Raw genomic sequence first — 21,203 nt, 5'->3', positions numbered from 1 at the left:
GCAAAAAGGAATATGCACTGAGATAGGTGTTTATTTGTTTTTCATTCATAGGGTACTGAGTGGAAGCCTACAGTACACCAGACACGTACGGGGCGCTGCAGATACAGTGGTAGGCCAACCGGGACTAGGCACAGCCTTCACGGTCCATACAATCTAGTATAGGAGACATTGTAATCAAATCTCATGAACAGATGTACAATTGCAAGAATAGTTAAGTGCTGTGAAGAAGTCCCAGGTGCCTTGAAAGCACATAACAGGCAAATCCAAACCTGGTCAGAGAGATAGGAGCCAGGTGGTTTATAAGGGCAGACACATCCTGGTTAGAAACAGTAAAACTAATGCTGGTTTAGTTGAATAATGGATGCTTACAATGAGCTTAAATCATAAAGTAATATTAAATTCAGTGTCCCATGTTTAAGAAAGTAGAAAAGTATGTAATACGTTTGGAAAGATTCCTGTGAGAATTACCTGAGCTAAAAACCTTGGACGTTTGAGGAGATAAGCATTAGTTCTGTGTAAGTTCACTACATTGGGTAGATTATTTTGGTGTTACTCTTAACAATGTATCCTCACTGTCCTGTTGCATGAAATAGGGAAGTAAAACTGAAAGAACCATTTCTTGTATTTTTTAAATGAGATTTTTCTAATATCTATGATCTAATTAGAAATTAGGTAACTTCTACTATCTAATTTCTAATATGAATCTAATTGAATAACCTAATTGCAAGACATTGTGTAAAAGATGAATTACCAAGAGTTCATTACCAAGAGTTCACTATATTAATTATAAATGTAGGTCAATGAATGCAATACAACAAATACTTATTTAGCATCTACTGTTACTCCAAATACTGTGTTAGAATTTAAGTATTCAAAGTTGAGAAATAGTCCTTGCTCTGCAGAAGCCCACCCTATAGAAATAGTTCTGTCAGTTATTTCCTCAAGTGCTGAGTATTCTCAATCATGTAGGTTGCATATGTAAGTCAAGAAGCAGTACCACCACTACCTCACTATGATTTGGTGGTAATTGCCATTCACTATTCTTTTAACTTTCACGGTTTCATTTTTCCAAAATCATGCAGTATCTCTTGTTGTTAATTATTTTTAGTGGGGCGTGGATTAAAATGCTTTGATTTTGTAGTGCAGAGATAAATATTTGATTTTCCAATTTATGTTGTAGCTTAAGTACCAAGAGCAATGAGTAAAATAAATTTTGACTTTAAAATCACCAGAAGATGCCTAATTTATTGAAAGAGTGATAGGAAATTTATTCAGATTGAAGAGAAAGGTTCTTTCATGTAATTGATACAGTACCCAGGCTATTTATTTCATTTTAAGTAACTTAAGTGCAAAATTAAGAGAGTGGCTTCTGTTAATTGTTTTCAAGCTTTTAAAAATTACTTCTAGCAAGAAAACTTTTTAAGCAATATATTACCTGCACTCTCCCAACTGATAAAGTACAGTTGCTCTGAGGGTACTTCTGAATAAGTTGTGGTTCTAAGACCAGTTTGAAAACTACTTTGCTTTTAAGTAGTTAAAAGACATAAAAGAGGTAGTTCTTTTATGGGACTCATGGGTGGTTCAGGTTGTGTATCTTGGGGTGCTGGGATTGACTCTGTGTGGGGCAATCTGCTCAGTGCGGAGTCTGCTTCTCCCCTCCCTCCGTGATCGTCCTGCTCTTGCGGTCTCTCAAATAAATAAAATTAAAAAAAAGAAAAAAGAGGTGCAGTGGAAAGACAGACTGCCCAATAGTTTGGTTTGACTGGAACTGTATGATTAACACAGGATGTCCATATCCAAAAAAATGATACCTATTGGGACAGCCTGTACCTTGTGTTGGCAGTAATTTAAGATACTTCTACATGATTTCAATTAAGCCCTCTATGTTTGTGACCTCACCTAGATGCCAACTCAGAAAAGAATTAATACCACAGCCTGTTCCTCACCAGCACTAAGCTAACATCATCCAAATGAACATAGTACAGATTATCAAACCCAAGTTTTACAATACCTTGCATGCACCGTGTACACTCACCGTGGTGAGTGCAGTAATGACTCATAAATGACCATGAAGAACTTGAGTAGTCGAAATTCAATTAAGATCAAGCCCCTACTCTTGCTCTGTTCAAGGGGATCTGAAGATGAGCCTGCCCTCAAAGATTTGGACTTTGATACTGGGCAGGCTAATATGCACTGTACTGCAAGGTAGAATGCAGGGTATTGTGATTCTGGCTAGGAAAAGCGTTCTTGCTTAGGGGAATGGTTTCCCAGAGAAGAAATCACCGCCTGGATTCCTGTGAAACCAGGGCTCTGCACTTCGCCTTTGTGGATGTAGTATGAAGAACTTTTATGCTTAAAAACACAAAAACAAAACCTGATCATCAGAGAGACCCGAGGCATCATCTAACGCAAGCCTCCCATCTCAGAGTTGGGAAAAACTAAGTCCCAGCTACACTGCGCTTGCCTTCAATTATCACAAGGGCAAATTAGTCGCACAACAGTTTTCTGACTCCCAGCCCAAGTGCTGAATCGGTCATTAAATCTCACTCGCGAAACCTTCCTATTCCCCTCCCTGCACCTGCTCCCTTCGCCTGAGGCAACCGTGAAACACCTGCTGATCCTACCCCATTGCAAAGTTTCGATCCTCACAAGATTGTCCTCATCACTAGGACCTCACTTAGCTTGGGGAGAACAGCTCACCAGGTAGGTCGGAACCTACACCGCTCCCAGCCTCAGTTGCTTGCCCCGGAAGTGACGTAAAGGAAGCGGAAGAGCTGGCCTGGTGGCCGACTTCCTGTTGTTGGAGGCCGGGGGGGGGGTGGGGGGCTGGTTACTAGGTGTGTGATTGTGTGGGGCGGCCTGGGGCGGCCCCGGAGCGGCTGACCCTCTGCCTGCGGGGACGGGAGTCGCGAGGCGGCCGCCATGGCGGTGTCGGAGAGCCAGCTCAAGAAAATGGTGTCCAAGGTGAGTCCTCGGCGCACTGGCCACCCGGCGCGCGCCCACCACTCCCCTTGGCGCCGGCGGGGCCTGGCCGGACTCAGACCAGCGCGCCTCCTCGGCCGGCCGGAGGCCCAGTGCAGTCCTCAGCCGCCTTTGCGGCCCCAGCCCCGCGATGCCTGTCGCCTTGTGCCGGAATCCCCGCTCCACAGCCGGGGAAGACGGAGGCGGGGGGCGGCGACGGTCAACAAAGGCGCGGAGCTGAGGCCGCCTGCCACCTGCCGCCCGCCCCCCTCTCTGCGGGTAGAGTTTGGAACAGTCTGTGTGGGGCAGTGTAGTTTTCGTCCTGGTTTTTATAAACACAGAGAGGGGGGTGGACTTAATTCTCCATCTGAGATAGCCCTCCACCGGTGTCCAGTGTAGGGATCCGTCCGTCTTCGCTCTTCCGTCCCGGCCCCCGGAGATTGTGTCCTTTTCAGTTTTATGTTTCTCACACAGCTCAATACCCGACCCGCGGAGGTCAGTTAACTGTTGGTTGAATTGGTTCAATTATAAGTAAAGACGTTCAGGTAAGCCTAAGTATCTGTGCGTCACTACCTCGGTGGGATAAATAGAATTCCATGAGAATTTCAGGGTCTTTGATTTATAACCACTTTTAATTGTTTGGCTCTTACAACGCGAACTTGTTTGCTTTGAACCTAATTTATAATCTTCAAAGTTCAAGACCAGTGTATTTTTTTAATTCTTAAAAAGTAGAGAGGCGTTTTACATTTTAAAGCCATGAATTATTTTGATCGTTACTTTAAATGTGGTACCTGGTAACAGAGTGAACTGGGTGATAGTGGGCGTTTTTTCTTTTCAGTTTATCAATTAGGAATTAGATGCGTGTGAAGTGGTTGAGAGTTGAATCTTCTCCAGGTCAGTGGGTTGGCTTTGGATACTTTTGTCAAAGCAAGAATGGTAGGAATCAAAGTAGTTTAAGCAGTTTTCACTATTAACAAAACACACACTGTGTATAAACTTAGTTCTTTGAAAAATATCCAGCCCCTCTACCACCACCCCCCTCTGCCCCCCAGTAAAATCGTGCCTCTAGTCTTTGGTTGAAAAGCAAATGACCTCTAAAGAGGAAGTGGCAGTTTTCAAAATAAAACTTCTCTTGATTGTCTAATATCTTCTGGGCTTCTTAATTTTCTTTTGTTAAAGTAGTCATTCTTGATTGTAGAGGAAGATTGGGGGCGCCCTATTAGATGGTGGCCCAGGTCCTTGTTCAAACATTTATGTATCACTTTAAAAAACAGTACATTATTTTACATACGATGTAACTGAAAAGTATCTTTTCCATGCCATTTTTATGTGTAAATTGATCACATTAGTATTAAGGTTTTTGCCTTAGTCTTCCTGTCGAGGGACAAGAATAATCAAATAATGGTTCTGAATTTTAAAAAACCATGATTAAGTTTCCCAAACTTACTGTAGCGAAACCTGCCTTCAAAGACAGATGCAGAACACCTTTAGAAGAATTTTTTTATATCTTCACTGCCTCCCCCAACCGCCAACCTCTTTTTACCCTAAGAACAACAACAAAAAAAGATACAAAGAAGAGGTGGGAGAGGACATTCTACCTAACTTTTGGTTCTTGGCTTAATATCTGAAAAACTGAGTCTCCTACAAGTGATGTCAGTTCTGAGTATTAACATATTCTCTATCCAGCCTATGAATAGATAGGTAGGACTAGAAAGTAGGATAATAAAAGAAGCTCCCTGAGTTCCTTCTTTCTGGTAGAGGGCTGCCTTCAGGGGTTAACCTTTCAGTTGAGTTTGGTGTGATGAAGGAATCATTAGCCAGGACCCTGGGCACATTGCAAGGGTGACGGTCCTTTACTCCTTATCTGATTGTGGGACCTCCATACCCATCATAGTACTTTGGGCCACGTGTTTTGACTTCATGTCTTTTTATTTAGAGGTATAATTGACATACATTAAATGATCTTTTTATGTATTATTATAATTTTTACCTTTGAGTATTATCTTGGCTCCCAGTTTAACTCTTAGTTAATACCCTTCTCTGTCATCATTTTAGCAATTAACAGTGATACAGTTTTACTTCTAGTCCATCTTGTTTCACACATATAATTTCATACTTTGGATTTTTCATGTAGACAACTACCTGTATTCTTACAGCATTCCTAGAGGGGGAGTCACCACTAAATAGGTAGAAGAGAACTGACTCATTGAAGATTGCCATGCCTCACACTGTTTTAAGTTCTAAGGATACAGCAGTGAACAGTCAGACAAAATACTCTTCTGGAATTTAAATTCTCATAAAAGGCAATAAAAACTCAGTAACTACATTAAGTAGTATGCTAAAAAGTGATAAATGCTTTGGAAAAAAGTAAAGCAGCAAAGGGTAATACAGAATGCTCAGGGCAGGGGATGGGATGGAGTGCACTTGTGTGAAATCGTAAAGGAACACCTTTCTCAGAAGATGTATTTAAGCAGGGACCTGAAAGAGATGAGGAAGCAAACATTCCAGGAAGAAGGAAAATAAGTGTGAAAGCCTTGAGACGGAAGCTTGTCGTGCGCGATAAGGGAACAGCAGAGGAAACTAAGGTGACTGGAGTAGCATGAGCAAGGGGGAAAGTAGTGGGAATAAAAGTGGTAGATTTTGGAGGGTCTTGTAGGCCAGTGTAAGGATTTTGGCACTTGGAATATGGATGGGAAGCCATCCATCTGTTTTAACTTTTAACAGTTTTGCTCTGGCTACTGTGTTGAGACTAGACTGTAGAGGTTAAACGTGGAGACAGAGTCAACCTATAAGGAGGCTGTTGGCAGTAACCTAGCTGAGAGGTGATGGTGGCTTAAAACGAGGAGTGTAGCCACAGAAGTAGTGAGAAGTGATAAGATGCTGCTTATCTTTGAAGGTAGAGTTAATATGATTGTCTCACAGGTTCGCTGTGGATGTGAAGAGGGGCATCAAGGATAGTTTCAAGGTTTTTGTCCTGAGCAGCTGGATGTAGATTGGAAGAATGTACGAGGAAGAGATTTGGCCCGGGGGGTTGAGGGGATAAGCAGTTCAGTTTTGATCATGTTAAATTTGACATTCATGAAATATCCAAGTGGGGATTATCAAACTGGCAATTGGTTATACATACCTAGAGGTTAGAAAAGAGATTCAGACTGGAATTTTTTTTTAAGTTGGGAGTTAACATCACATAAATGTTAAATTTATGCCATAAATTTAAAGCCATGAGAGATCACCAAAGGAGTGAGTTTAGATAAAGAAGACCAAAGACTGGGCTGTAGGGTTCAGTAATATTTAGAGGTTAGGGGAAGAGAAAGAACCAGCAAAGACACAGAGAGGAGAAAAATAAGCGGTGGTGTCCTCAAAATCAAGTGGAAAAAATGTCTTAAGAAGGTATCAGCTTGGTCAGGTGCTGCTGATAGGTTGAGTAAGATAAGGACTGAGAATTGGCCCTTGCATACAGCCATGGAGCAGTTACTGAGGACTTTGACAGTCAATTTCAGTGGAAGTGCGGAAGCCTGATTGAAGTGGGTTTGAAGAGAATGGGTGTAGTCTTTGAGCACCAGTGGTTGCTAACATCACAGAGAGATACCCAGATAATATATGTTACCTGTGAAATAATGTTGTGGGGGCGGGGTAGGTAGAGAAGAAGTGGCAAAGAAGTGAAATTCAGAAAAAATCCTGAAAAAGATAACTTTCAGATCCAACTAGTAATTCACAGGAAATCCGAAGGACATAGGAACATATGTATTAAACTACAACAAGGGGATGCAGTTAGCTAAATCCAAAGCATAAGAATCTCTGTAGGACTAATTGACCAGTGTTTTCAACAAATAAATTCCAAGGGGCAGAAATAGAAATGAGCCCACTGATGAGGAATAGAAAAATAAAATGTTCTATATCCCTATAATGGAATATTCTTCAGCAATGAAAAGGAGTACTACATGCTACAAGGTGGATGTAACTTAAAAACATGCTAAGTGGAAGAAGTTAGTCGTATATGACCACAGATTATATGATTCCATTCCTGTGAAGTGTCTAAAGTAGGCAGATTGATAGAAACAAAATAGCAATTGTCTGGGGTAAATGGAGGTTGGTGTTATAAGGGAACGATTGCTAAGGGGTACAAATTTGTTTTGGGGTTGATGAAAGTGTTCTAAAATTGTGGTTGCATAACTCAGTACTGAAAACCATTGAACTTATATCATTCATCTTAAATGAATTATATGGCATATGAATTATTAGTTATCACAGTAAAGCTATTGTTGGAGAGGGATGAAAGAGAGAAACTATGGATTAAGAGACCTAAAAGACATTTAAACAAATGATAATGTATGGACTTTATTTGGATCTCTGTTCAAACAAGATATGACATGCAACTGCATATTTGATAATAAGGAAATGGGTTAGTTTAGTATGATAATATGTGGGGTTTTTTAAGTTTTTATCTTTTAAAGATATACACGAATACTTGTGGACCATAGGATATGACTTTGCTGCAGAATATTACAGGAGGAGGGAAAGGTGAATTAAGTTATGAATTATGATTGGCTATGAGTTGATTATCATCGAAGCTGGGTATAGGATATAGGGCACTCACTGTACTATTCTGCCTGTATCTGGGTATGTGTTGAAATATTCATTAATAAAAAGTTCTAAAGAGAGAATAGGAAAAAAGCCGTCACAGCAAATGTAGGGAGTTCCTTGCAAGAGTTGCTGTAAAGGAGAACTGTGAGAAGTGTGGTCCTAACTGGAAGGGATGGGAGGTCAGGAGTGTGTGTGTGTGTGTGTGTGTGTGTGTGTGTGAGAGAGAGAGAGAGAGAGAGAGAGAGGGAATAAAATGGGAGAAATGGGAGCAGGTTTGTGTGCTAATAGTACTGATCCCGTAGCAGGGGAAAAGTGGCGCCTCAGGTCGTAAGAGGGCAAGAAATTCTGAAGAGAGCCCTTTCAGTAGACCTTCTGGATTTCTTCCCTAATTTTTCTTGTATTTTTCCTTTATTGTCTACCACTTTGTCTTCACTAGGCTCTGTGAGATTTTTCTGACTTCTTTTCTGATCCTCCTGTTGAATGCTCATTTCCCAGCTATTAAATTTTTATGTTCAAGAGTCCTTTCTTCTCTTAGTGTCCTTGTCTCATGAATATAACGTCATTTCTTCTTTGAAGGTATTAATGCTAATTCTTTTTTGAAGGTTTCTTCTGTTCCTTGCATTTTTTTTTTTTTTAATTTCTTAATTCCTTCATTTCTGTTTGTTTTGGTCTCTGTCCTGCTTCTTGGAGTCTGTCTTTCTGGAATAGCTGATTATTTCTTTATGAGAGAGAAACACTAAAAGCTGACTAAAAGCTTTGTGTACATGGATGGAGCTAATTAACTGGTGAGCTTTGATGTATTGTAATAAGATGGGGGTCCCTGTCTCCTGAGCTCCTCATCTGCCAAGAATGTGTAAGCCAGGTTCCTCATTTTCCTGGAGTGCAGTAGTACAACGTGGGGTGTAAAAATACAATATTTAAATGATAAATTGCAAAATAGTTGGTATTGACAGTAGATGCTAGAGTTTGGAGAAAAGGGACAGATCACATTGGGCTTAAAGGAAGTCTGGAAAAGGATTCATTAAGAAGGGGGAGAGAGGTGAAAGCTAGATCTTTGAAAAAGATTGCGATTTGATTTAGTGAATGGGTCTTTCCAATTGGAAAGAAGAGCTAAAAATGGAGGTGAGTAAATGATTTGAATAGGTAGCCAGAGAGAAAGCTATCAAGGTTCTTTTAGGCTTTAATCAATGTTAATGATCAGCAAAAACCATTATACTTTCAAGAAGAGTGCTATTAAGAAAATAAGATTTTAAGGTGGTAAGCCTAACAGTAAAATATGTGCATTGGTTTTAAAACTAAATTCCTGTGTGATTTTGCTTTTCAGTACAAATACAGAGACCTAACTGTACGTGAAACTGTCAATGTTATTACTTTATACAAAGATCTCAAACCTGTATTGGATTCTTATGGTGAGTCTCTATAATAAAAATATCAATTACTGTACTTTGAATTTACTCTGTTAATGATTGTAGGTTTCCCATTTTCTTCTAAGTTTGTTGGTTTTTCCTTTATAATGGTTGAGCTTCCACCTAATGAAAGTGTTGGGGGTATAGGAAATGACACAATCTAGTAATAACAGATTTGTTTAGTTACTTTAAGTTGTAAAAAAAATAACAACTGTGCAAATTTAGACCTAGAGGGGATCTTAAAAATAATTTAGTTTATCATTTCCCCAAATTTTATCCATAGTTATGAAGAATGTTTCTTGGGATGAAGGGATAAGTTTGAGCAATTATAAATTAAAATTAAATGGGTTTCTTTGCAGCAAGATATCTCAGAGCCTTTAATATGCTAGTATGTTATGCCTCACAAGAGGGGAGAGAAGAGACTCTGCTATACAGTATATCCTAAAGTTAATTAACTACTGAACTTTTTTTTTCTCCCCAGAACATCTCTTTATATTCTCAGGAACACATTTTGCAAAATAATATTCTGGAATATCTCTTTCATTTTATAGATGAGGAAAACATTTTTTTAATATGGTCCTTAATTCTATAGAGTAGGTAGGTACAGTGTGTGTCTACTTTCTGTTGAGATGAAATAAAATTGAGAGTTAAGGAAAAACCTGACAATTCGTAGATTTGTTTTTTGTTTTTGTTTTTGTCTTGTTTTGTTTTTAAGATTTGTTTATTTTAGCGAGAGAGAGCCAGTGGGGGTAAGGACAGGGTGGCAGAGGGAGATGGAGAAAAAAAGCAGATTCCTTGCTAAAGCCCGACATGGGACTGGATCTCACCACCCTGAGATCATGACCTGAGCTGAAACAAAGAGTCAGACTCTTAACAGACTGTGCCATCCAGGCACTCTCTAGAGTTGTTCTTTTTTTTTTTTTTTAAGGTCTTTTTGTCCCCACCAATCCTGTCATCTTTCCAACTCGATGTCCTTATAAACCCCTAATGTGCCAGGGCCAAGGGAAAACCCCTGCTGCCTCCTGTCCATCATGAGGCTCTTGGCACTGAGGGCTACGAGCTAAGTTTTGTCGTAAGGCTGTCATTCTAAACTCCACTCACTCCTAGGGCTTTGAAAACATTAGGAGCTTGGTGACAAAAGATGAGAGTTAACAGAGGGAGAAGCAGTTCTGTATTTTTAGAACAACAAAGACATGAACCAGAATTTCTCTCCCAAACCTAGGGCACAATTTTCCTTCCTGTCCACATATTGTAGTACTTAGATCTGGGGAAAACCTCATGTTACCAAAATTAGAGTTAACTTAAAAATGGCTTTAGTGAGGGGGAAAAAAAGTGACTGGGGCTAGAACTTTACTGTAAAGTGTTTAGTTTTTACTGCAGGCTCAAAGAATAAATATGTTTATCTAAACTGACAAAGAGGGGCAGTCAGTTAAGTGTCAGTCTTTTGGTTTTAACTCAGGTTCATGATCTCATGGATTGTGGGATTGAGCCGAGTGTCCTATTGTTGGGCTCCATGCTCAGCACAGAGTCTGCTTAGGTTTCTCTCTTCCTCTCGCTTGGTCCACCCCCTGCAAAAGCACACATGCACACTCTCTCTCTCAAAATAAATGAAAATCCTTATAAATGAAATCTTTATAAACTGGCAGACTCCAGTATCACTGAATAAATTTTATATAGCTTTATATGGCTGGACCAAGTCTAGACCATTGTTATCACCATGTTTTTAGAGTAATTAAAACCCTAAATTTAGGGGCGCCTGGGTGGCTCAGTGGGTTAAAGCCTCTGCCTTCAGCTCAGGTCATGATTTCAGGGTCCTGGGATCGAGCCCCGCATCGGGCTCTCTGCTCAGCAGGAAGCCTGCCTCCCCTTCTCTCTCTGCCTGCCTCTCTGCCTACTTGTGATTTCTGTCTGTCAAATAAATAAATTAAAAAAAAAAAAAACCTTTAAAAACCCTAAATTTACATAAGATGATTTTTTTTAAAAAAAGCACAAAATCAGAATGAATTATAGCACAGATTATAATTGTCAGTGCTAAGTGAAAGAACAGAGGTAAACAATACAGTTCTGTGTTTCTGTACTGCACATTACAGCTTTTCTGTGCGATACAGTGTTAATTCCAAATCATTATTACAAAAAATAATAGTCCAGGGGCACCTGGGTGACTCAATGGGTTAAGCCTCTGCCTTCAGCTCAGGTCATGATCTCAGGGTCCTGGGATCGAGCCCCGCATTAGGCTCTCTGCTCAACGGGAAGCCTGCTTCCCTCTCTCTCTCTCTGCCTGCCTCTCTGCCTACTTGTGATCTCTCTGTCAAATAAATAAATTCTTAAAAAAAATAACAATAATAATAGCAGTCCATATGATATAAGTCATGTGGCCTAATTATAATCAATTACAAATAGAAAAACTTAATGTGATATGAGAAGTACTTGTATTGAAAGATGTCTATTTGACTGAAAACTTTAATACTGTGGTTTGCTACTACACTGGGATTGAGAATGACATTGAATAGGGATAAACATCTGGGCAGTCTAAAATTTAATGATTCTGAATTAACATTTAATGTGGTATCAGCTGATAGTGATTTTTGAGTGACTTTATAATCATATTAGTTGGGGACTAAAGCTTATATATGCTGGGACTATAGCACTCACACTCATTTGTCCAAGTAATTCAAAGCATCTTTTCTTTATTCATTTAAAAACCGATCCCATTGAGTCAATCAACAAAGGATATTTTGTTACTGGACACAGTGGATGAGATATTAACAAGTTAGCTCCTTTCAAGGGTAATAATGAGTTCTAACCAGTGTTTCTGAAACATTAATTCATATGGGAGTATTTGTGAAAATGCTCATGATTGAATCATTATTCTTTCTTTTCAGTTTTTAATGATGGCAGTTCGAGGGAACTAATGAACCTCACTGGAACAATTCCTGTGCCTTATAAAGGTAAACATCTTATGTAATTTATGTTTCCAATATAGATGCATTGCGATTGCCAAAGAGTTCTAAGTAAATTAAACCTACTTTCTCCTGACTTAAATGATGATATAGAGATTTTAACTTATTCTAATTGAACTTCATTTGGCAGCAGCACCTAATATTTTCAGTTTTTCCCCTTCTTTGCTAAAGCATATCAACAAATAAATGCCTCAATGTACTGGAAAAGTTTGATGTTTCATGGAATCAGGGAATCTTAGAACTAGGAACGGTTTTGTTTTTGTTTTTGTTTTTGTTTTTTAAAGATTTTATTTATTTATTTGAGAGAGAGAGAGAGACAGTGAGTGAGACCATGAGAGGGGAAAAGGTCACAGGGAGAAGCAGACTACCCGTGGAGCTGGGAGCCTGATGTGGGACTCGATCCCAGGACTCCAGGATCATGACCTGAGCATGATCCTCATGCTCATAAGGCAGTTGCTTAACCAACTGAGCCACCCAGGCACCCTGTTGTTGTTGTTTTTTTAATAAAGGTTTTATTTTTAAGCAGTCTCTACACCCAACATGAGGCTTGAATTCACAACCCAACCTCAAGAGCTAGAGTTTCATGGTCTACCTGCCAAACCAGCCGGGTACCCCTAGAGAGGGATTGTAAAAAATACCTTATAGTTCAGCCCTCCACCCCATCCAAACATTCCCAACAATGGGAAGCTGTATAGTATAAAGGCTAAGGTAGAGGCTTTAAAGTCAAGGCAAAGTAAGGTTTCAGTTCTCCGTAATCTGTCAGTTTTGTGACAATGGATATCTAGAACAATTGGGTAATAGAACTAATTTTTAAAAAAGTATTCATGGGGCTCCTGGGTGGCTCAGTGGGTTAAAGCCTCTGCCTTCGGCTCAGGTCATGATCCCAGTGTCCTGGGATCGAGCTTCACATCGGGCTCTCTGCTCAGCAGGGAGACTGCTTCCTCCTCTCTCTCTGCCTGCCTCTCTGCCTACTTGTGATCTCTGTGTGTCAAATAAATAAATAAAATCTTTAAAAAAATAAAAGTATTCATTGTGATAATGTAAAGGACTTAGCACAGAGCCTGGTGTGTAATAAACAGATATCAAAAGTAGCTGTTATGGATCACCTAGGTGGCTCAGTCACTCAGGTGTCTGCCCTCGGCTCAGGTCATGATCCTAGGGTCCTGGGATATAGCCCCGCATCGGGCTCCCTGCTCAGCATGAAGCCTTCTTCTCCCTCTCCCACTCCCCCTGTTTGTATTCCTTCTCTTGCTGTCTCTCTTTGTCTGACAAATAAATAAATAAAACCTTTTTTTTTTTAAAGTAGCTGCTATTGTAGTTTTGATGTCAGTGATAATGCTGATGATGGATAATGTTTCTTTTAGCCAGTGATCCATCCTCTCCTGGAGTACTTACAGTGATAAGGGAGCATTCAGCTTCATGAATGACTATTCTCTTTTTGGACAGTTCTGTTTCTTAATTATTCCTTGTGACTACCTAAGACCTTTGTCTCTGTAACACACCCATTGATTTATATAGTACTTGCTGTGCATGAGGCATAGGGAATGGGGCTGTGTATACAAAGGTGAATAAAGGGGGTGCCTGGGTGTTTCATTCGGTTGGGAGTCTGCCTGAGGCTCAGCTCTTGATTTCGAGGTCCTGGGATCAAGCCCCACATTGGGCTTGCTTCTCCCTCTCCTTCTGGTGCTTGCTCACGTACTCTCTCTCTCTGTCATTTTACCTTTTTTAAACTTTAATTTTGATATATTTCAGACATGAAAAAAAGCCCACAGAACAGTTTTTCAGGCTCTTTTGTATCCACTACTTAGATTTAACAAAAACACTTTGTCATAATTACTCCAGAGCTTTTGTTTTACATAAAATGGATGGGAAGGTAACCTTTCCTAACCAGCTCTCCTTTTCCAGTCCCAGATAGAACTCTTACCCCAAGCTGCTTATATATCTTTCCTGTGCTTTTAGTACACACATTTCCATAAACAATAGGCAATCTTACTTTGTATGTTCTGAGAATTTACATAAGTGTTATCATACTCAAGGTCCATTCGTGATTATTGCTTTGTTCACTCAACAAAGTTTTCTAGGTTTTTTTTTAATTTTTATTTTTTATTAACATAAAAATGTATTATTAGCCCCAGGTGTACAGGTCTGAATCGTCAGGCTTACACACTTCACAGCACTCACCATAGCCCATACCCTCCCCAATGTCCATAACTCAACCACCCTGTCCATTTCCCTCTCCCCGCACCGCCCCAGCAACCCTCAGTTTGTTTTGTGAGATAAAGAGTCTCTAATGGTTTGTCTCCTTCCTGATCCCATCTTGTTTCATTTTTCCCTTCCCTAACCCCCAAACCCCCAACTTTGCCTCTCAAATTCCTCATATCAGGGAGATCATATGATAATTGTCTTTCTCTGATTGACTTACTTTGCTCAGCATAATACCCTCTAGTTCCATCCATGTCACTGCAAATGTCAAGATTTCATTTCTTTTGATGGCTGCATAGTATTCCGTGTGTGTGTGTGTGTGTGTGTGTGTGTGTGTGTACATACACACCACATCTTCTTTATCCATTCATCAGTTGATGGACATCTAGGTTCTTTCCATAGTTTGGCTATTGTGGACATTGCTGCTATAAACATTCAGGTGCACGTGCCCCTTCAGATCACTACATTTGTATCTTTATGGTAAATACCCAGTACTACAATTGCTGGTTTGTAGGGTAGCTCTATTTTCAACTTCTTGAGGAACCTCTGTACTGTTTTCCAGAGTGGTTGCACCAGGTTGCATTCCCACCAACAGTATAGGAAGGTTCCTCTTTCTCCGCATCCTCGCCAGCATCTGTCGTTTCCTGACTTGTTAATTTTAGCCATACTGACTGCTGTGAGGTGGTATCTCATTGTGGTTTTGATTTGTATTTCCCTGATGTCGAGTGATGTGGAGCACTTTTTCATGTGTCTGTTGGCCATCTGGATGTCTTCTTTGCAGAAATGTCTGTTCATGTCCTCTGCCCATTTCTTTTTTTTTTTTTTTTTTTAAGATTTTATTTATTTGTTAGAGAGAGAGATACAGAGCACAAGCACAGGCAGACAGAGTGGCAGGCTAGAGGCAGAGGGAGAAGCAGGCTCCCTGCCGAGCAAGGAGCCCGATGTGGGACTCGATCCCAGAACGCTGGGATCATGACCGGAGCCGAAGGCAGCCGCTTAACCAACTGAGCCACCCAGGCGTCCCCTCTGCCCATTTCTTGATTGGATTATTCTTTGGGTGTTGAGTTTGATAAGTTCTTTCTAGATTTTGGATACTACCCTTTATCTGATATGTCGTTTGCAGGTATCTTCTCCCAGTGAATAAATATCTTCTCCCAGTGACTAAATAAAATCTTTTTTAAAAAGTAAATAAAGGATGTACCTTCTCTGGAAGAATTTACATAAATGGGAAAACAGAGGGGATAAGTAGTTATTTACACTTTCCTATAACTGCTGTAGAATGATAAAATATAAAAGTGCTATGAGATTACAGAGGAGAATAAGACCATGTAGGAAGATCATGCAGGAAATGACTTGTGAATTTGGTATTGAAGGATGAGTTGACCATTTATATCAGAATGGGCATTCCAGGCTGAGGGTGAAAACAGTTGAGCATCAGCATCATATAAAGCAGCTATGATGAGGGGTGCCTGGGTGGCTCAGTGGGTTAAGCCTCTGCCTTCAGCTCAGTCATGATCCCAGGGTCTTGGGATCGAGCCCAGAATCGGGCTCTCTGCTCAGCGGGGAGCCTGCTTCCCTCTCTCTGCCTGCCTCTCTGCCTACTTGTGATTTCTCTCTCTGTCAAACAAATAAATCTTTAAAAAAAATAAAATAAATAGAGCGGCTATGATGTATTTAGGGTGGACTGAGTAAAATTCAAGATTACTGACTTTGCCATTGTCCTCAGGAAATAAACTTGGGTGGAGAAATAGTTGGTATGGAGAGGGAAGCAGGAACTATGGCATAATTAAAGACATTTAACTAATTAAATACCTAAACCTTTTCTCTTCCTTCACCATTGCTTACATGGCATAGTTCTAAGCCCAAGTAATTCTGTAGAATTCTTTATTTTCATAAAACAAAGAATTCTGGGTGATGGAAATACAGTTAACATTTTATGTGTTCAGATATATTCTATTGGAGTTGTGTTTTTTGGGTTTTTTTTCCATTATAGATGAAATTTTGGGTAAAAAGTAAATCGAGTCCCACAGCTGATATCCTTTAAGTGCAGTTTAGGTATATATACTTACATGAAATGAAACTGTTTCTAGGGGGAAGAAATGTATCTGAATTACATTAGGTGATTCAAATGATTACTTGGGACATAGGGCTTTGAGCTTAGTTGGAGAAGGAGATGCTTTATGTTCAGTATGTTAACTACTGAATCCTTTGAAACACTGTTCAGTTTGACTATATTTAGTCAGATTCTCAACTGAGAAAGATTCTATTACCTTAAGCAAAAAAAGGAAATAATATCATTGATTCTGAGTAACTACCACTGAAAATACCATATGGATTGGTCAAACTGTGGTCACCACGCAGCATCTGTTTGGCATTTGGATTAGGTCTTACAGTCTAGCTTTTGGCAAGGGAATTTCAGGTGTAACTGATCATACCACTTTCTCATAAGACACCAAAATCCATAGTCTTCCTTTTATATCCCTTCCCAGTGAACCTTGTGAACCGAAATGACAAGAGTCTGGTTGCGGTGCTCAGTTGGTTGAGCGTCTGCCTTTGGCTCAGGTCGTGATCTCAGGGTCCTGGGATTGAGCCCTGCATTGGGCTCTCTGCTCAGTCGGGAGCCTGCTTCTCCCTCTCCCTTTGCCTGCTGCTCCCCTGCTTGTGTGCTTGCTTGCTCTCTCTCTCTCTCTCTCATAAATAAATAAAATCTTTAAAAAATAAAAAAATAAGTGGATTGAAGCATAACTTGTAAAAAGGTTTTATAGCACCAAGCAGATGCTGGCAGAGCAGTGATCAATTAGCTCCTTAATCCTGCTGGTGTCATTTAAAAACTGAAAATTTGAGAAACATCTAAAACAGAACTTTGAAACAAAATACTTGTTTGAGATTTTTCTTTTAAGTGTTGCTTAGTTGTAGCTCTCTCTTGCTTAACTACTAAGCCATTATTTAAAAATAATAAAAATAGAGTAACTGAGGTTTATCTTTCTCTTTCAGGTAATACATATAATATTCCAATATGCCTGTGGCTGCTGGACACATACCCATATAATCCCCCTATCTGTTTTGTTAAGCCTACTAGTTCAATGACTATTAAAACAGGAAAGCATGTGGATGCAAATGGGAAGATCTATCTTCCTTATCTACATGAATGGAAACATGTAAGTATTAACAGTGTTGTGTGAATTCTTTGCATTTTATATGTTTTGCTCCCTAGCATTTACTTTCTGTTAATATTCAAAGAGGATTCCCAGGAGGAGAGATAAGTTCACATAAGATCCTAATCATTGAGCTGGGTAATTGGAAAAGTTTCTCCAAAAGAAATATATTTGCATAGAGCTTGGTACTGTTTTATTTGCTTGAGTTGAACCTTTAAGAATAGATAGGATTCATATAATGGGAAATACATTTTAAAAAGTAGTGTACTGCTGACATATATTTGTGAAACTATTCAAATCTCATTACTTAGCATTCCTATCAAGAAGCAAAGCAGATAATCTGAGTTTTTCCTTCAAGGGATAAACTGAATTCCAAGCTTCAAAGACAGTGTTTAAAAAACTAAGCAGAGGGACGCCTGGTGGCTCAGTCAGTTAAACACCTGCCTTCGGAGTCCCACATTAGGCCCTTATTCAGCAGGAAGTCTGCTTCTCCCTCTGCCTGCTGCTCGCCCTGCTTGTGTGCTCTCTCGCTCGCTCTCTCTCTCTCTCTGACAAATAAATAAAATCTTTAAAAAAACAAAAACTAAGCAGAAGCCTCTGAAAAACCCAGCCAGGTTCTCTGCAGCCCCAGGTTGAGGAGATAGTAGGAGCTTGGAACCTTATCAAGGAGGAGATGTATAAGTAAACATACCAGACTCTTAGATGATGCCACTGGAGGAGCACACCTCAGGAGCCTTGAATCAACTCAGTCCTGGTTGTATTAAGGTGATTCTCACAGTATCTGCCTGCCATAGGATAGGGTGAGCCCTTCCTGGAGGAAGAATAGTGTATAGCACCTCTATAATTTTTCAGTGTCCAACATACAATTTAAAATTACCAAATACATCAAAAAAGAGGACAAGGGCAGGGGGGAAGACAGTGGAAATAGGACACCACAACTCCCAGGTAACCCAGTTAACAGATCCAGACTTGAAATGATTGGGACTAATATGTTCAAGATGGAGAATTGTATTAAAAAGGAACCAAGTGGAAAATCTTAGAACTGGAAAATAGGATAATAGAAATTAAGAACTCAGTAGCCTGGTTTAGTAGCAGATTAGACTCAGCAGAGTAGAGAATTAAAGAACTGGTAAATGAATGTATTTTTCAGTTCCATTACCTTACAAATAAACTTTACAAAAGATCTACAAGTCCATTGTGGAAAAAATTGTAAATTTTATTGAAAGATGTTAAAGAAGACTTAAAGGAGAGAGAACTTATTCATGGTTCTTTACAAATTGATCTTTGTCCTAACAGTTTTTATTTCTTTGTATATTTGTTAATTTTATGAACTTGATAAGCTGAATCTAAAATTTATATGGACATGCAAAAGTTTGAGTATAGCTAAATAAAATCTTTAAAAAAAAAAAGTTTGAGTATAGCTAAGGCCCTCTCCAAGAATAAGGTAGACAGGGCTTGTCCTACACATGTCAAAATGTATTATAAAAACAAGGGAAGTACGGAATTGTCACAGAAATATTCAGATGGATAGATAGAACATCATAACCCAGAAGGGTGCCTGGGCGGCTCATTTGGTTAAGTATCGGTCTTTGGTTAAGTGTCGGTCTTTGGTTAAGTGTCGGTCTTTGGCTCAAGTTCATGATCTCAGGGTCCTGGGATCAAGCCCTGTATCGTGTCCATGCTCAACAGGGAATCTGCTTCTTTTCCTCTCCCCTCCCCCTGCTCGTGTGCACTTGCTTGTCCTCATATAAATGAAATCTTAAAAAAAAAAAAAAAAAACTCAAAAAAAGATCCACTATATATAAACACTTGATATATGACAGTGGTATTATAGCAGATCATTTGGAGAGAATGATCAATTTTTCAGTAATGGAGCTGAGACAGTTGGATTCCTATTCATATAATATACAGAAATTTCAGGTAGATTATAAAAGGCAAAAGGAAAAAAAACAAGACTGCCTTTGTGATCTTAGAATAGGTTTTTTTTAACAAAACAGTATTTATTAGAAAGGAAAAGTAATAAATTTTACCTTGAATTTGTACAAATTGAAAACTTCTATTTATTAAAGACATTAAAGAGTATGGAAAGACCACAAACTGGAAGTGATATTTGTAGTACTTAATACCCTCAGAATAATATCCAGAACATTAAAATAACTTGGGAATCAGAAAGAAAACCAGTAGAAAAACAGATTAAACTCTTTAACAAGTACTTCACAAAAGAGAAATTCTGGTGGCCAATAAACATATGGAAAGATGTTTAACTCTGCTAGTAGTGAGGGAAGTGTACATTAAAACCACAGTTACCACTACATACCATCAAATTTGTGCTACCAGTGGACAATGCAGGTTAGTGAGGAAGCTGAGAAAGAGAACTCTTTGACATCAACTACTTTGAAAACTAGTTTAGCCTTAGTAATTGTGAGAACGTGTCCTGTGACCTAGTAGTTCTACACCTAAGTATATAGCTCAGTACTAAGGATATTGTAGGTCGGGTAATTCTTTATTGTGGGAGGGCTGTCATGTCCACTGAAGGATGTAGAATCTCTGGCCTTTATTCAGGAGATGCCAGTAGCATAACACCCAATGTGACAACCAAAAGTATCTCTTGGCATTTCTAAATATCCCTGGGAGGCAAATATATCATCCCCAGTTGAGAACTACTGTACAAGAGTAACCCTTGCACATATGTACTCGAAAATACAGCAAGAATGTATTCCGCATACATTGCCGAAGACTGGATACAACCTAGCTGACACTTAACAGGAAAATGAATAAAGAAGTTGTAGTATATTCATTTGATGGAACACTACACAGCAGTGAAAAGGAGTTAAATATAGCTGTACTCTTTAACAGGAATGTATCTTTCAAACATTGAACAAAAGCAGCAAAGCTCAGATTATACAGTTTGATTAAATTCACTTGAAGTTCAAAAAAAGTCACATTAAACACACAGTTTAGGAAATCATTCATAAGGTGGTGTGTTTAAAGTCAAGCAGAAGACCTTAAATCAGAGAAGTGGTCTATGTTATGAGGAGATAGAGGGGGATAGAGTCTGGAACTTCTAAGTTACTGTTGGTCTTCTGTTTCTTAACTTGGACAGTGGCTGCCAGGTCTTTTCTTTGTTGTTACTCTTCAAAGTTACATAGGTCATACATTTCTGTAGGTACGGCAGATTTCACAGACCTAACAGATAAGACAGAATGGTGGCTAACTGTATTATGGTATTTGAGGCTGTGCCATGAAGGATCCTGATTGGTAGCTAAGGACTTTGTCCTTCAGTAGACAGATGGGAGTCATTTTAGACTTTTGAACAAGATTAGGGTATTAAAAGCAGTGATTATTTGGTATAATGTCTGAAGTATACTAGATGAATACACTCATTAGCTCTCTAACAATCACTAACTGCTTTAAAACCTAAACCCCAAAGTGCTGAGAGGCTTAACACTAGAAGTTTCTTGCCCACGTAATAGTCCAGTGGGAGGGGTGCCCGGGTGGCTCAGTTGGTTAAGCGTCTGCCTTTGGCTTAGGTCATGATCACAGGGTCCTGGGATCCCCGAATCCTGCATCAGTCTCCTTGCTCAGCAGGGAGCCTGCTTCTTTTCCCGCCCCTCCCCCTGCTTGTGCATGCATGTTCTTGCTCTCTCTGACCAATCTTTAAAATGCAAAATCTATAGCTGACTTAATTTGTTTTCTGTTTTTAGCCACAGTCTGACTTATTGGGGCTTATTCAGGTCATGATCGTGGTGTTTGGAGATGAACCTCCAGTCTTCTCTCGTCCTACTATTTCGGCATCTTATCCACCATACCAGGCAACTGGGCCACCAAATAGTAAGTATAATTAAGTTTGATTTTTAAACTCCTAAACAAAACACAAAACCTTGTAAAGAAATTTTTTTTCATGACTTTACTTTTTAGCTTACCCGGTTAGCGGA

General features: G+C 39.5%; 1 protein-coding gene across 2 annotated transcripts in view; it reads left to right on the top strand.

The window, feature by feature from the left end:
• Positions 1-2,784: 2,784 nt before the first annotated feature.
• The window catches only part of TSG101 (tumor susceptibility 101), a 42,722-nt gene continuing 24,303 nt past the window's right edge, over positions 2,785-21,203 (top strand). Inside the window, exons 1-5 of one of the 2 annotated variants that reach the window (XM_032359230.1) lie at positions 2,785-2,964; positions 8,870-8,954; positions 11,834-11,899; positions 17,108-17,271; positions 20,973-21,099. In XM_032359230.1, the coding sequence (XP_032215121.1) occupies positions 2,923-2,964; positions 8,870-8,954; positions 11,834-11,899; positions 17,108-17,271; positions 20,973-21,099 (484 nt within the window). In that variant the 5' untranslated portion in view covers positions 2,785-2,922. The remainder of the gene's footprint in view (positions 2,965-8,869; positions 8,955-11,833; positions 11,900-17,107; positions 17,272-20,972; positions 21,100-21,203) is intronic. The other variant, XM_032359229.1, reaches the window with a different exon arrangement.

Source organism: Mustela erminea, chromosome 9 (genome assembly GCF_009829155.1).
Source record: "Mustela erminea isolate mMusErm1 chromosome 9, mMusErm1.Pri, whole genome shotgun sequence".
NCBI classification, from domain to species: domain Eukaryota; kingdom Metazoa; phylum Chordata; class Mammalia; order Carnivora; family Mustelidae; genus Mustela; species Mustela erminea.
The sequence above is the reverse complement of the archived record's forward strand: the minus strand, read 5'-3'. Positions and strand labels throughout refer to the sequence as shown.